This window comes from Haliaeetus albicilla, chromosome Z (assembly GCF_947461875.1).
Source record: "Haliaeetus albicilla chromosome Z, bHalAlb1.1, whole genome shotgun sequence".
NCBI classification, from domain to species: domain Eukaryota; kingdom Metazoa; phylum Chordata; class Aves; order Accipitriformes; family Accipitridae; genus Haliaeetus; species Haliaeetus albicilla.
The window spans coordinates 31,250,991-31,266,399 of NC_091516.1; the positions used below are offsets into that span (position 1 = coordinate 31,250,991).

Consider the following 15,409-nt stretch of genomic DNA (forward strand, 5'->3'; position numbering starts at 1 on the left):
GAAGCAGCAAGGAGCTGGGGATGGAGAGTGTATTGGGGACAGAGAGGGTGGAGAGAGCCGTGGGCTATGCTGAAGTTCAGTGCAATGGTTTGGAGGGCCGTGGTGTGTATTAAGTTTGCCCAAGAGAGACAAAGGAGGAAGAGGGGCTTAGGAAATGAGGAGTTTAACAGAAGGAGCTTCATGCTTTGTGGAGTATAGTTGCCTAAATCAGAACAGCAAAGGAGACTTCAATCAGAAGGACAATAAAAATGAAGGAGGAAGTCATGAGTCCATGGTTGGCAATAGAAACGCTTTGTTTCCAGCCTCTGAGCTCCCTTCCCACACAAACATGCCAGCTATGCTATTGTAATGACAAAGGCACGGCTCACATATTAAAAGAAGAGATCAGTCCTTTCTCTCTGTACCCATACCATCTCAAGCTCTTTAGAGACATGATGTTTTATCTTGTTTCTGAGGTTCCAGAATAACTTGGGGAAAGCAATGGGGAGGAGAGGGCAAGGGGGAAAAAGGGAAGAGGACTTCCCACTCATCTGAGATGGAGAAAATTGTGGGGATAGAATAATGGTGTCAAAGGTAGTAGAGTTAGTAATATTTTTGGTGGGCTGTTCAAAGAAAATACAGCTCAGCTATTCTGGCTTAACAGTAGGTTTATTAAAAAAAAACAGTAGGGTGAAATAACAAGAACAGATAGGCAGCTATGAAGCAAAGCTGACTCAATCTATTTTTCACCAGCAGTTGACATTTATTTTGTTTTTATGCCAGTTTAGCACAGAACCGACATCTCCTTACATCACCTTTGTTGTTACAGTTCCCTGTGAATGTACCAGAATCTCAGACTGAAATGGCACATGCCATCAGCTAGGCAAAACCAATAAAGGAATGGTGGTAATCATGAGGAGATCATGAGAAGCTGTACTACTAAGTTTGGCATTTCCACTGAGAATTAGGGCTGTTGACTTAGATTCCAAGAACAACAATTATGCAAACTTTGTGCTAAGATGCATTTTGGATTTGGCTTTGCGGAAGTCATTTTTTCCCACACCTAAAGTGTATCTCATTATGTCCACCCAGCTCTATCTGTGGGAAGAGGAATCTGAAGATTTGATCTGAGAAAAATAGGGGACACATTGGGTGACACTTTAGTTTTTATTGCCAGGTTCATTGTACTAGGAGTTAATTTAAAAATACCTGCAGCCCTTTCAAGACTTCTCCTTAGGAAACTATTCCTGTGCATTAATACTGAAAACCAGAAAATATTTTAAAGTAGTTTTAAAAACAGACGTTTCAGAAGACATTACATGCAGGAGATCTTTTTATTACAGATTCTAAATAGGATATATAGGACTGCAGCTGAGAGGCTTTCCATGTTCTTCTGTCTACAACTCTTTCCAGTAATACATGCCCTATTCAATCAATATATTTAATTAATCTTCAATCAAAGAAATGTAACAGATTTCACCTCAATTTCTAGTCCATTTAAACAAATTAATCTCTTCTTTTTTCTGCAGCTAGCAACTAGTAGGTGGTATTTGTTCTTCAGGACACTGATGAAGATTCTAGGAGCCACTTTGCTTCTCTGAAGTATCTGCCATTTCGTGAGTTCAACAAGCATATCTGCATTGAAATGAAAAGCAAGCTAACATGGGGAAAGTCAGAATGAAATAAATAGAGCAGGTAATTTTTCATGCTCATGTTTTGTTTTTATAACCATTTTTTGCACTCCTCCACTACATGCTTGCAAAGTAGAAATTAATGCCTTATTGTTCTTCATTGTAATGCAGAAGCACTGAGCTGTGGTTGGTTATAGCAGGAAAACTTTTATGATGATAGTTATGCCACAGCTTTAAATTCCCACTGCATCATTAAGCATCACTTCACAGGGACAGATAGTGCCCATGTTTTCTAGGACGGAGCTACAAGACATGTAAACGGCAAGCTGTGAACGTTTGTAACAGTGTAAGATGGAATCAATCCAGGGAGTTCATCTAGCTGAGATGAACAGCAATAACCTGCCTTAAAAGAAAGCAACTGCAAGCAAGACAGCTTCAAAACATCAGAGCTCCTACAAATTTCTGAAAGTAAGGCTGGTGAAGGATTCACCTTTGTAGAGGGGCAGAATGAAAGACATAAGACTATGGGATCAAAGTCTTGTAGCATGGCATGTAACAGCTGTAATGGTAGAGAACTTCACAAGGTGTCTCAGAGACATTTTTCCACATAAAACACAGCTGTAAGAAAACCTACAGCAAATCCATACAAACAGAAGAGACAATTGCTTCCTTTGGGATTTAAACAAGCCAAAAAACAGCAAAACAAAAAATTGAGAAACGTACTTCGATTACCAGATGAAGTTTCTTGCCTTCCAGTGCTTGTCATCTCCAGTTTGGCCAACATGGCTGTTGTCAAGTTCTAACAGTGACCTACAGCAACCATTAGCACCGATTAATGTAGCATGATTTCTTCAAATGCACATTTGGCATACATTTCAGTGAGCTGTAATTTTAGAGACTTTTAAGTGCTATTGTTCAGAAAGAGTCTGTGACAAATGTTGAATTTCTACCAAAAGTACATATACTATTTTCATAAATTGTGGTAAGTACTTAGAATGAAAACAATGTTGAGGAGGATATACTGTATTCTTATGTTAAAGAAGGAATGCAAGAAGGCAGCATTATAACCTATATGATTTTAACTGAATAAATATGTCTACTTCTGTTATATAATCCTGGCCCTTCACATTTCAGATTGGCAGAGTCCATTTAGATTTTGGTACTTTCTATACAGTACAGACATGTCTGCATCTAAATGTTTTATGATGTGCTCAAGAAGTAGCCTCCGTTTCTCTGACTTAACTTCCCAAAATGATGTTCGATTGCCTCTTTGCAGACTGCATGTTTCTTACCAGATGCTTTTGTACTGCCTGAGCTCTAAACCAACTTAATGTAAGCAAGCTTCATCCAAAAGCTGCACAGCTTTGCTTGCATAACACTCTAGCCAGATCTGCCTAGCAAAAAGTTGCAGCCATATGTCTACAGCCAGGGCCTGACTTTAAAATCAGACTTCTCAAATTGTATTGTGTGTAGTAGTTTTATTTTGGGGCAAATTCAAGTGACTAACTCTTATATGGTAACTGGGCAAACCATTAGGCCCTTGGTTAGTGCATCTGAAGCCATGTTAATAACATCTTATTTTAAAGCACTTTCTTAGCATCTCTCCAGCTGGTGAATAAAAAAAAAAGTATGTAAAAACAATTGTAAGAGTCCTAAGCAATCTGTACTATATCATGTACCAACTAATTCTCAACAAAAACTATTATTTACAAAACATCTTTCACCATAAGAACTGTCATAACTGCAGAAAGCTTTTCTCCAGTGTATTTTTATTAGGGATTCCTGCCATCATATCAACATACAAAACAATCAGGATGTTGACATATAGAAATGTGAAATTCACTGTACAAAGATAAGGCTCAAGTTACAGGTATATTTTCCCCTTAGTCTCCATGAAATAAAACCATTTTTAATTCTTCCCAGAGTTGTGTTTATAAATGTTAGACAAACCACAAAATAGATTTCAAGTACATAACATTTTACAATATAATCCAAGCACAGACAGAAATACAAAATATTGTACCTATAGATGCTTCATAATCCAAGTCTGTCATCCTCACCAATAATATACTAGACTGCTACTCTCTCTGAATATGCCCAACCATATCCTTCTGTGTGTATTATCTGGCCCTGGCCTTTAAGTTACAGGACTCTCACGACTTTCAGTTAAATTACTTTGATAGACCAGAGAATATCAGGAAGGAAGGGAAGAATTTTAAAAGGCCAGGCCTGAATATATGCACATGGTTAGTAAAGGCAGGCACATGTGCACACACACACACTTGCATTTAACCCTACATAAAACCTCACTGCACTGCACATTTTCTGAGATTATGTTCTCATGCAACTTAGCTATTTTCCGATAGAGTTAAATCAAGCATAACAATACTCCTACTTCTGGAGTGCTGTAATTTACAGGGACAAGACTACATTTTAGAGCATGGGATCTAACTTTTTTTAAAAAAATAATTATCAGACTTATATAGGAGCCTGTACAGAACCATGTCTCCATAGTCCAGCAGGATGCCAGGTCTCACAGTCTTCACCACTCAAAACACCTTTTCTGACACCTTTGTTTAGAAACAATGCAAGTGAATAATTTCCTGTTAAGGCCAAATGTCTACTTCAGTTCATTCTCCATTTCTATTAGGCTGAATGATTATTACCTCATGGGATAGGATCATTTAGCTGCAAGTAGCACAAGAAGAAATACACATCAAGTAACTAATCAATAATGATTCTTCTGAGGAACAGATTGGCAATGAAAAACAAAGACAAGAGAAAACAAGGTAGTTGTTTAATTTAGCATTTGTTGGTTGGGAAATGAATAGCAATCCAAAAGTTCTCAACTGAGAAAAGGAACTCCTAAGCCCTGTAACTATTTTTTCCTTTAAAAACTGGAGAAGATTAGAAGGGAAGGAGAAATCCTCTAAGGAAATTGCTGTTTTCAAACTAGACATTTGCAAAGGCTTACATGAGAAAACCAAGCAAAACCAATTCTCTGATATTGAAACTAAACGAATTTATTCAGTAGGAATTAGAGATGTGTTTAAAATGTGTTAAATGCACATCTAATAAAACAGCCTTAAATATATCTCCAATTCATAAATGTCTAAGCAGGAGAAAGATTCTTGAGGCCAAAATCAGAGTTCCCTAGTTTAAATACAAAACACATCTGCACTAAGATTGGGGCAGGGTGAAGAATAAAAACTTTCTCCTTTCAAATACAACCTCTGTGGTACATTTGAGGGACTTGAAATGTTCTCATCATAGACAAGATTTTACTTAAGCATATTGTCTAAGCTATATTGGAATAACTTTAGATATATAAATCTGTGTTACATGAAACAGCATTAGATCATGTAACTGGGCTTGTAATAACAGGGAAAAAGGGTAAGTATGCTGCTACATGTGAAAAGAAGCATATTAGTATGCACAAAAAATATGTTGTCTTACAGATTATTAATAACAGGCATCAAAGATGAAGATGCATCTCTTAAAGTGTTTAAGCCTTTAACTGTGAGTCACTAGAATACTTTTATGTCAACTGCACAGCCTAACGCTTTGCTTTTAAAAAGGAATAAATTTTTCTTCTCTATCATTTTTAAAAGTTGGTCACTCACCTACTGATTTAGCTAGGGTTTTAGCTTTTTTTTTTTTTCCCTTTTTTTTTTTTTTGCTACTTACTATTATCTTTTTCCATGTTATGTACAATAATCTACATTTAGACTGAAGACTCATTCGCTTCCCAAACGTACTTGGACTATCTTGTAGGGACTTTCTACAGCACTTATAAAGTATAAGACAACCTGACAGGTTAGAGGAAGGATCATTACGTTCAGTTCTGCTTACCTCCCCAAGCTTTACAACTGTGTCTTTCAGAAATTCTTCTGCATACTTCGTGTCCTTTCACCTCCCCCAGGCAGCCCCTACTGAACCTGAGTAAACTTTCTATGTATTTCCCAAACCACGGTCCCTCTGTATAGAGCTATATTAAACTCATTCATTCTCCAGCCAGTAGTTTAAAAACAAATCATTGCTAAAACACTAGAAACACCCTACATGCCCTTGTGCATTATTCTTACCATTTTGTACATTTAAATAACATCAGAAGTTGTCTTTTGCTAAAAATTTACCAAAATATTTTAAACACATAAAAATGTAAAAAACCAAACAAACAGAAAACCAAACCACAAACAAAAACCCAGCATAAACATTGCTTGTATAGGCATTGGTTAGAAGAGATTGCTGCACTAAGGAATATATTCAAAAAAGTTTTTCTTCCAGTGTCATTGGATTTAGTGTCATGGATTGAAAGGTTAAGGACAATGAAACTTATTGTGACCCCATCTTATATGATGTAATAGATGAGCAGGGAGTCTGAAATGCAATTAAAATAAAGCTTCTTCTTGGTTATTGAAAAGTGACTGTATCAGCCTGTAAGTAAAGGGGCAATTTAAGTATGTAAAGGGAACTTAACAACCCGAAGAGTCTGTAATGAACTGGATATGAAGACAGCTACTGACTGATGGCCCCAGGGCATTATGGAAAGCTGGCACTAACTGAAATTTTGAATATAGCCCTTAGTTGTATCATATTTATTTAAAAATTAAAAGCTGCCCAGCATGTCACGAATGAAGTTTATTTTGCAAGCCACCCACTGCCTAAGGGGGCAGTAATATTCAATATGAAACTGCTGAAACTCCGGTGTTTGACGGATTTCATGGAGAAAAGAGATTTGAAGGTCCGACTCCAAGAGAACAAGGAGAAGAGGGAACACAAACAACAACAGTCCAAGGCCTACAAGCAGAAGTCTGGAGAAACTCTTCACAAAGGCATTCACCTCTATGTTGCCCATTAGAAAGTCATAGCTCCACCTAAGTGCTCTCCGAGCTTCTTTTAGTTCTTCCTCCTCTGCAATCAAAAATGCATTTTCATCTGCTTCGAGTTCCTCAAATGAATCTGTATCATCTTTCTCATTCTCTACTCTTGGACAGGTATCAAAGAGCATGTCAATCTCATCATCAACAGGAGTGGGCAGCAAGCTGGCATTAGGATTGTATACCAGTTCTGAGATGGTTAAAGGTTCCTCTTTCATCTTCTCTTTGTGTTCAATGGCAAGATCAACATTCTCTCCAATGTCCTTAACTGGGGAGCTTGAAGTCACAGGTACTGAAATCTCATCTTCCTTTGGCAGTTGGATACCTGAAAAAATGGGATGAAAATAGTGATCCTAAATTTCTGCCTTCCTGGTAGCAAAACTCAACCTTCCAATGGTATCTACCAGAGGCTGGAAAGAAGATTCTGCAATGACTTTGTATATGGAAACCTGACCATACACAATTAGCAAAAACTGGAAAAGCTTTTTGAAAAGCTCCAGAAGAGGGCAACATCTTTTACAACACTGTAGTACACCAGATCTACTTAACTTTGTCTGATGCAGCTACTACTAATAATGATGTAATGCAAAACAGAAACCAGAACAGCTCATTCTCTACTGGCAATCAGAATTCTGATATAAATGAATACCTAGTACATATGTGAATTGGTGCTATTTGGTGTCTAATATAATAATAACAACTACAACAACAACAACTCACCTTTATTTCTTGGAGATGAATGAAGGGAAAGTGATAAGATAATGGCTGAGGTTGAGAATTTTTAATAGAGCATGATATTAAAAAGAGACAATAGATTATCATGATAAATTCACGTTAATGGTAGAGAGAATAAAAGGAAAGGAAGGTTGACATACAGTATGAGGATTAGGTATCATTGAAACGGAATGAAAATGCCTCACCTCTTAAAAAAGGTCCCTCTCCTCATGTCTCATTTTTCTTCCAGTCACGTCTCTGCTCTTTATACTCACAGTCTCTTTTCTCCCTCTCCTTTAAATTTCTCTCTCCCCCTTACAGAGGATTCTTTCTTAGCCTTACTGGCATGCTTGTTTCTTGTGACCCCACTCTCTGCCCAAGCTCTCTCCTTTTCAAAATTTACTCCCTTTTTTCCAGTCTACACTAACAGCAGTAAGTCTGCAAAAAAGTCTAGCTGTTTCACAGCTACATCAACACTGGAGTGACTGCTCTTAGTCGTCATTTGCAGGAGTGGAAGGGAGGAGAGTTGGGCACAGAGCTCAGACAAAGTGATCAGAAAACAGTTTTAAATTTGTCCCACGTCCAACACTCATTACCATCATCAGATGCCATTTATGTGCAAAAGGAATAGACCATACACAGTACAGTCTGTAAGCAACAGTAATATATAACAATACTTAGTACTTCTTGGTTTGTGATGTTAAGCACCGCTCCATTCTTTACTAAAGACTAATCCAAATACAACATATAGGTAAGGACATAGCAGGTAAAACCAATACAAGGTTACATGACTTGTCCAACAAGTAACTCAGGAAGTTCATGTCAAAGTACTATGTAAAATTCAAATTGGCCCAATTCTTTGATTTCAGCAAAAGATCTCTGTAAAAGATAGCAAACTGACATCATCAGAGATTCATTCCAGTTTTAGTGCAGTAAAGGTTAAGGTTCAGAGACTTTAAAACAATGTGGTATAAAAGAAAATGTATTATTACAAAAAAAAAAAAAGTAATCAGAAAAAGTGGTACATCTCCAGTGCTAATTATGCTAGATATATAATGGGTTTCAGTGTGAAGTAAAAGGGTCTCAGCAAGCTTTACTGAAGTTTTCTATTAAAGGATGGCAAACATATAAAAAAATTAAGCTAAACAAAAGGCCCATTGTGATCATTTTGAGATGAGTGAAATAAAGCATGGCCTGAACATGGAAGAGATTAATTACTGCTCTGTAAACATATGATACAGGACAAAAATTGAAAAGCAAAAATCCCAATCATAAAGACATCTACAATTTAGGAAGATAAACAGCTTAGATGCATTTTGAATCACAATTCTAAGCTAAAATTTTAAATAGTAACAACAATAATTGACCAAAAATTCTGCGAAGAATCTCACTTTACAATCAGAAGCCTTCTCATGTTTTTTCTTGAAAATGTGACTGATTTTTTTTTACATTATTAGTCCTAAGAACTGTAAACACCATTCACTGTACTGAAATTATTAACTTTGCTTCTGAAACCTACTTTCCTTCTATTTCTCTAGATAGCAAAAGAATATTCTTACACCATTGGCTACTGATCATTAAACTAGCAGTAGGCATAACTACATTTCAGCAACGTGGTTCACTCTAGACTTTCTCATTGTTACAAATTTTGCATTTCTTGAATGACAAGTTCTTAGAATCTCTATTTTCTTTTTTTTTTCCTTTGACATCTATCATGACTACCATGCTCAGAATGGGACATATCCACAAAAATCTCAGTTTCATAACTGATACCAGATTTTTGCACTATCAGGTCACTCAGCAATAAACCTGCCCTGAGCCAGATACAGGAACATTACCACATTCTGCCAGAGCCCAAAATACTCATTATTTGCAGAAAAAATTGCCAATATAAAGTTAACCTGTTAAAATTTTGTAAATTAAACTAAACAAGCAGATTAATATTTTGCGAGACAGAATCTTAGAGCTGCGTTAGGAATCTTAAAGCTTGTTACAACACTTCCACATGGAAATATCTTCCATAGGACCCTGCTGTATGCCAGAGTGCCTGACTGTTACCACAAAATCCTCCATGCGACCTCTGCAGCATTGTTAGCACATCCTCCAGACAGTCAAAAGAGTAAGTAAGGTACGTGCTAAGTTACCCCAGTTTATAGACTATCCAAAAACTGGGTGAGCGATGGCTTGTTAATATCTGGCAACTTTAAAATTATACTGAACTTAATATCAATTGAGATGAAATGCCAATAAATGCAACATAAAATATATAACATAGTACAAATATTTCTAAAAGATATAAGAAATGACAGAAAACCTGCACTTTAAACCTACTTACATTAAATCACTCCTTGAACAAGCTAGCTTGCTCCTTACCTGACAACTTTCTGAATCCTCTTCTTAGTTCATGTTTTTATGTGTCATGTTACATTCATTACAGAAAACCTCTTCACTACAGAACACCGTCCTCAGGAAGCATCCCACCCTTCAGTAGAGCACATTAGCTACTAAAATTCATTTCCCCTTTTAAGTCTTAAAAATGCCCCAGACAGATCTCTCCCCCTGTAATTTGTTCTCTTTTCCTGCTCTCTAGGAGATACACTGGCCATGCCTCCAGGTGAGGTTTCACCTTCTGGCTAAATCAACCAAAAAGACCATGTCTGCTTCCTCTCATTTCATCCCTGAGCAAGCCAGCTTTTAAAGATAACTTAGGAAAATAACTGTTTTCTAACTGGATTAGTTCTCTGATGGTTTTTCTTCCTGAACTGGCTTGTCACAAGCGCAGCACATTACCAGGGACAGAGAGAGAGCAGGAGTGCTCCTTTCACCAGCACCTAGCCAGCAGATATGCGCAGAAATGAAACGTTGTCCTCAAAAAAGAAAATGCAGATGTCTCCTCATTAGCTAAATTTGATTGCCTAGCTAATAATTCATTGCCTCAACTAATCTGTGCTCTCCTATCACAGCCATTTTAGAAATTCATCACATTTCAGCATGAAACATATTTTGTGCTGGAACTTATTGTCTACACCATTCTTTGTACTAACAAATATACTTGCCACAGTCAAGAGGAGGATACAAACTGATTGAAACTAGACATAACAGGATATAGAATCACAGAATCATAGAATTGTTTAGGTTGGAAAAGAGCTTTAAGATCATCAAGTCCAACCATCAACTAACACCACCATGCCCACTAAACCATGTCCTGAAGCCCCACATGTACATGTTTTTAAACACCTCCAGGGATGGTGACTCCACCACTTCCGTATGAACACTAAGAGATGAGAACAGATTTGGGGGATCTCTCTCCAAAGCATACTGTAACAGCAGGTAATTATGGATCATCAACAATTCTCTGAGTCACTTGAGAGTTGCACTCATGATATCTTAAAACATAAATGCCAAAATTTTTAAACTCTGGAGCCCAACACTAAGCATCTGCACATATCTTTAGATACACAAGTACAACAATTTGATTTTAAAATGTGCTTTTCACTTTCTTTTAATAGGAGTAAAGGTAAGTTGAGCCACTTACTTGGGTACCTTAATATGGATTAAAGGACCTAATTTTAACCTCCCAAATTTGAGAATCCTGGCCATAGGCTTCTCTATACCTGCTTAGGTCAGTAATATATCTTCATCATGTTTCTCATCACAGAGAGGACAGCTGCAGCTACTGCAAAGAAAGGTCACCCCAATTTATGATTCTTGAGCCTTCTCTCCTTCCCCAGAGTAAATTCCAGTGTGCATAACATACATAGTGAACATAAACAAGAAAGGTCATATCAACTTTCATTAAAACTGTATTTTTTTCAAATAAGTGGCAAATTTCTGATTTTGTGATTAATCTGTAGATAGAAGGCAGTAGAGAAACCTTTTCAGATCAGTGTTTTCTGAAGAGGTTGTATTAAAATTGGAATGTGTCACACTTCCAAAGCATACATCAACTTTAAAGTCCACCATTTAGTTTGAGCGCATAACAAGAATTTTCAACTGTTTAAGTATTGTTAAAACATACTAAATCAAAGTAACTGTGTTTTACATCAGCCAAATATAAGTGTAAATAAATAAGGTTTTAATATAAAAAATTGAAAATTTAGAATGGGCATTAACTGCTGGTGTTGCAAGCTCATTTGATATTTAAAAAATAAAATATATGAAGCTGTTCTTTTTGTGCCTTCTTATTCCCTATAACACCACAATATTTACCAAGTCAAGGACTGAGGAAACAATTAGCTATTAACCATGGTCAATGTAAGCCCACAGCAAAGTTCCAGTCATGTTGCAATATACAGATAAGTATGTTGGACCACTCAGATTTTGTTAGTGTCAAAAGATACAAGTGTAACTTCATTATGGCATATATCATTTAAAATGCTTATGCAGGCACAGGAATATCCCATTAAGGCACCGAAATTCTAAATCATTCTACAGTATAATAAATATTCCAGTGACACAAATTGAAGAAAGGAGCAAGTTTTCGGATTATTTACTTTTTGGTTAGCCTTCAAGAGAGTCAGTTATCTGAAGTAATAGAACCAGGTTAAAAGAAAAAGAAATCCTCAAAATCTTCCGATGGAAAAAGAGAATATAAAAGCTAAAGCAAGCCTGAAGCCAATATCCTTTAATTACTCTACAACATTGCTGCAAATCCTTTGCTCCTATTACTACATAACAATTATTTTGCTACTACCTTTATAAGGCTATAATTTTATATAATTTGGGGGCCTAGATTTTGAAAAGTCTACTGTTTCTTCGGTAATAGTTGAAATTTATACTGTGTTTAGATTTAAAGGACTATGACTTGGTATTAAATTACATTTCAGAAGAACTTCTTCCTTCCATTCTTCAATTTATATTTTTACCCTCAATTTACATTTCATAGGCCAGTATCTTTTAATACATATTACTGGAATATCAGGCAAATAAGCTCAATTTTATTTCTTATATATCTATAGCAAAAATTTGCCACACTTTTCTGGCAACTGGACAAATTTTATAGAGCCAGAGAGATCTCATTAGCCCAGCCATAACTCAGTAGTACCCTTCCACTAAATACTGTGATTGTTCCAAACCTCTAAGTTGCTACAGCAGATAGGAATATGAACAGCTGAATAAAACATGAGTTTACAGTGGTCATCTGCTGCGAACATGAACGTGCAAGAGGTCTGACATAAATGTTGTCAGCTGCTAGTGTTTCTAAAGGGGCCAAAACCAGCAGCTGAGGATTAGCAGGATGAAGTGCAGTCCCAGCTCCACCATTCTTAAGAAGCTGCAGTTGCTGGAAATACAGCACCCCAGAAAAATGTATCCTCTGCTTATTAAAAAATTCAATTCACACATCGTCTGGTGGCTGAATATACTGCACACAACTTTATTTACCAGACATGCAAACACAATTACATACCTGTAAAGGCTTCGTATATTGGAGAAAGGAACAAGTGTGAAGATTTCCTTCTTTTAAACAGAGAACTGAAAAGTTAGATATGGTCCAGAAAGCGCAGCACTGGGGATACTACATGTAGGTGTGTAAACAAGTAAGGCCAGCCAGGCTGCGATTAGGACAGTTCCTTCCTATCTCTTTTACTGCTTCCTGTAGAAATATTGTGTATTCCTTTGTTTATTTTCAATGTGAACAAAATTTATTTGTACTATGAATAGAATGACCTTTTAGAGGGAAGGAGAGTGTGGCTTTCTCACATGAGCAAAGTACATGGATGTCACAAAGAAAATGTAGGAAAGGGAAACAGAATCTAGAATTGCACTAAACTCAAATATTGCCCTACACAGGATCTGTATCAAAGCATGGTCTGCATCAAAGCATGATCTGCATCACAGCTAGATGTCCAACCCTCAGAAGTAGGAGGCCATAGATCCCTACCTTACCCACATCCTATGCCCATAGAAGACACCTGTTCTAGCTTTGCAAGGGGAGTAAATTGATGATAGTTTACAGTAACCTCTTTTTAGGCAGTGACCTGGCTTTCCTGGTGGCCGTTCCCACTTGTTTTAGTCTTACGGGAGCTTCTAGAAGGGAGCAAAGCCCTGTGACAGTTGCCAGCTCATATCAGTTGCAAGCGCTGTGATTCTGCAGCATTACAACTCACCTCCCAGCTGCGTTGTGGGTCACGGTGTTCAACTAATGTCACAGCTAGCACAGCAGCCGGAGACTGCCACCCTGCTTTTCACACCCCACAAAGGGCACCCAAAACGCAGAGGTAGACACAAAACCAAGCACGCAGCACAGCGGGCATTCTGGGGTGCCTGTCTCTACCCTCCCTCTGGCCTGGCAGGAGCCCATTCCAGCACTGCTGACCCCATTTCAGAAGCAGGACTAAGCAGCGAAAAGGCTGAGGGTAGTAGCAGGGAAAGAGAACTGCGTATCATAGGAGCAGGGATGAGAAGGCAAGATACGTCCATCAGCAGCTCAGAGAAAGGGGAGAAGCTGGTGAAGAGGCTGCAGTGACTCAGAGTCTAGCACCAGGCCAAAGGGAGCACCTCTGAAAAGAGGTGGGCACTGCTGTGAAAGCTTAGCACCCGAGAAAAGGACAAGCGGGACATTTCAGCATGCCCGCTTAGCTTGGGTGAGCCCTCCTGGCGCAAGGCAGCATTGTTCTGAAGCAGTCACAATCTCAGTGGGGTTCTCCCAACGAGTTTTGCCCACTGCCATGAGTTTTGCACAAGCTGACTCCAGTCCTTAGGTTTCATATGCTGATATACAGGTTTTGTATGCTGATACACAGGTTTTATATGCTGATATACAGGTTTTATGCATATGTACACCAAAAGGAATAACATCCTATAAACAGTACAGCAAAATCAAGGTTTTTAAGAACCAATGTAGCCCCAGTGCACACTTCTGTTACTAGACTGGTGTCATGTTAAACCAAGATGGCTTGTACCTATTTGGAGCCAGCATTTAACCTCTGAGGTGTTAGAATAAAAAATACCTGTAAATACTAATGCTTTTTCAATTTTGGTACCTATTTTTGAATCAAGGGAGCTAGGTGCATTGTCATAGACACTACAGTTTCCCCTGAGTGGTGAATTCATGAAGCAAAGGCAGCCAGGAGCTGTTGCTACTCAGAGACAAATCACTGCAAGAAGCAAGTTCTCCCATATCTTCTGTGCTTACTGCTTTCTGATTTTCAGATGCCAAAAGTATGAGAATATTCTGGTCTTTGCCAGAACATTCTCAGTTAATTCTTCTGTAAATACTCATTTCTGAAATGAAGATTCAATACAAAGGCATAGTTTTATATAGGTGCATGGAAACTGAAATCTGTCAGCCTATATATGCAAAAATACCAAAAGTAAACAGTACCACAGAAAGCATGGAGAAACAAATTCTGAAATCTCAAACTATATTAAGGAAACAGAGACATATAGATTGACAGAACCCATCTTTGGCTAAGGGATTTTGGTATAAAAACAAGAAAAAAAACCCACCTTCCTTTTGGTTGCTATCCAAAACAGTATTGAATACTTTTTGTTCCTTGGGTTGCACTCCTGTTACGCATAGTGAAAAAGAGATCGGAATCAGACTCCTTTCCCCACACCACCCCGTACTATTATTCAGTATGTTGAATTGTTCAGTATCTAGAAAAATAAAGCCAACAAAGTTGTGATCTGGCAACCCAACCCACTCAGTGGCAGTAAAACGCTAAACTGTATCCACTGCTTTATTCAGCTGACATTGAAAATTTGTTACCAACCTACCTGCTAATTTAAGAACTATTTAGTTTTGTCAGAAGTTATCATAGTTGCAAATTATTTCTCCTTTACAGTCCAAGAAAATCACAAGGGCAAAATTCCAGTCATTCATTTGTTAGCAGTTAACAAATAAATCCACAATTTATGTAAGATATTACAACAAACGCTGTTTAAGTTTAATCTCATTCATTCCCCATTTGCAACTCTGCTCCTGTCAGTAATTCATCCTTATTCTCTGCTATACTAGTCGTAACATGTCTTTCACAGTACAGTTCCTTTCCAAGAGACCACTATTAGCATAACAAACTGGGGGGGGGGGGGGAGGTTTAGGTAAAAGAAATGTAAATTTACCAGCCCTTCTGGCTGTGATCTTGGAGCCATGCCGAAGTAATCGAATGCATACTTCCTTGTTGCAGTGGTTAACCATCCGCAAATGAATGCTTCTCTTGGTTTGGATTTTTACAAGACATTTCACCATTTTGACTATTAGTT

The 15,409-nt window shown here is 37.7% G+C and overlaps 1 protein-coding gene across 2 annotated transcripts in view; it reads right to left on the minus strand.

Moving 5' to 3' along the window:
* Positions 1-3,362: 3,362 nt before the first annotated feature.
* Positions 3,363-15,409, minus strand: part of FRMD3 (FERM domain containing 3) — a 261,212-nt gene continuing 249,165 nt past the window's right edge. For both annotated transcript variants that reach the window (XM_069777625.1, XM_069777627.1), the window contains one exon: positions 3,363-6,815. In XM_069777625.1, the coding sequence (XP_069633726.1) occupies positions 6,220-6,815 (596 nt within the window). In that variant the 3' untranslated portion in view covers positions 3,363-6,219. The remainder of the gene's footprint in view (positions 6,816-15,409) is intronic.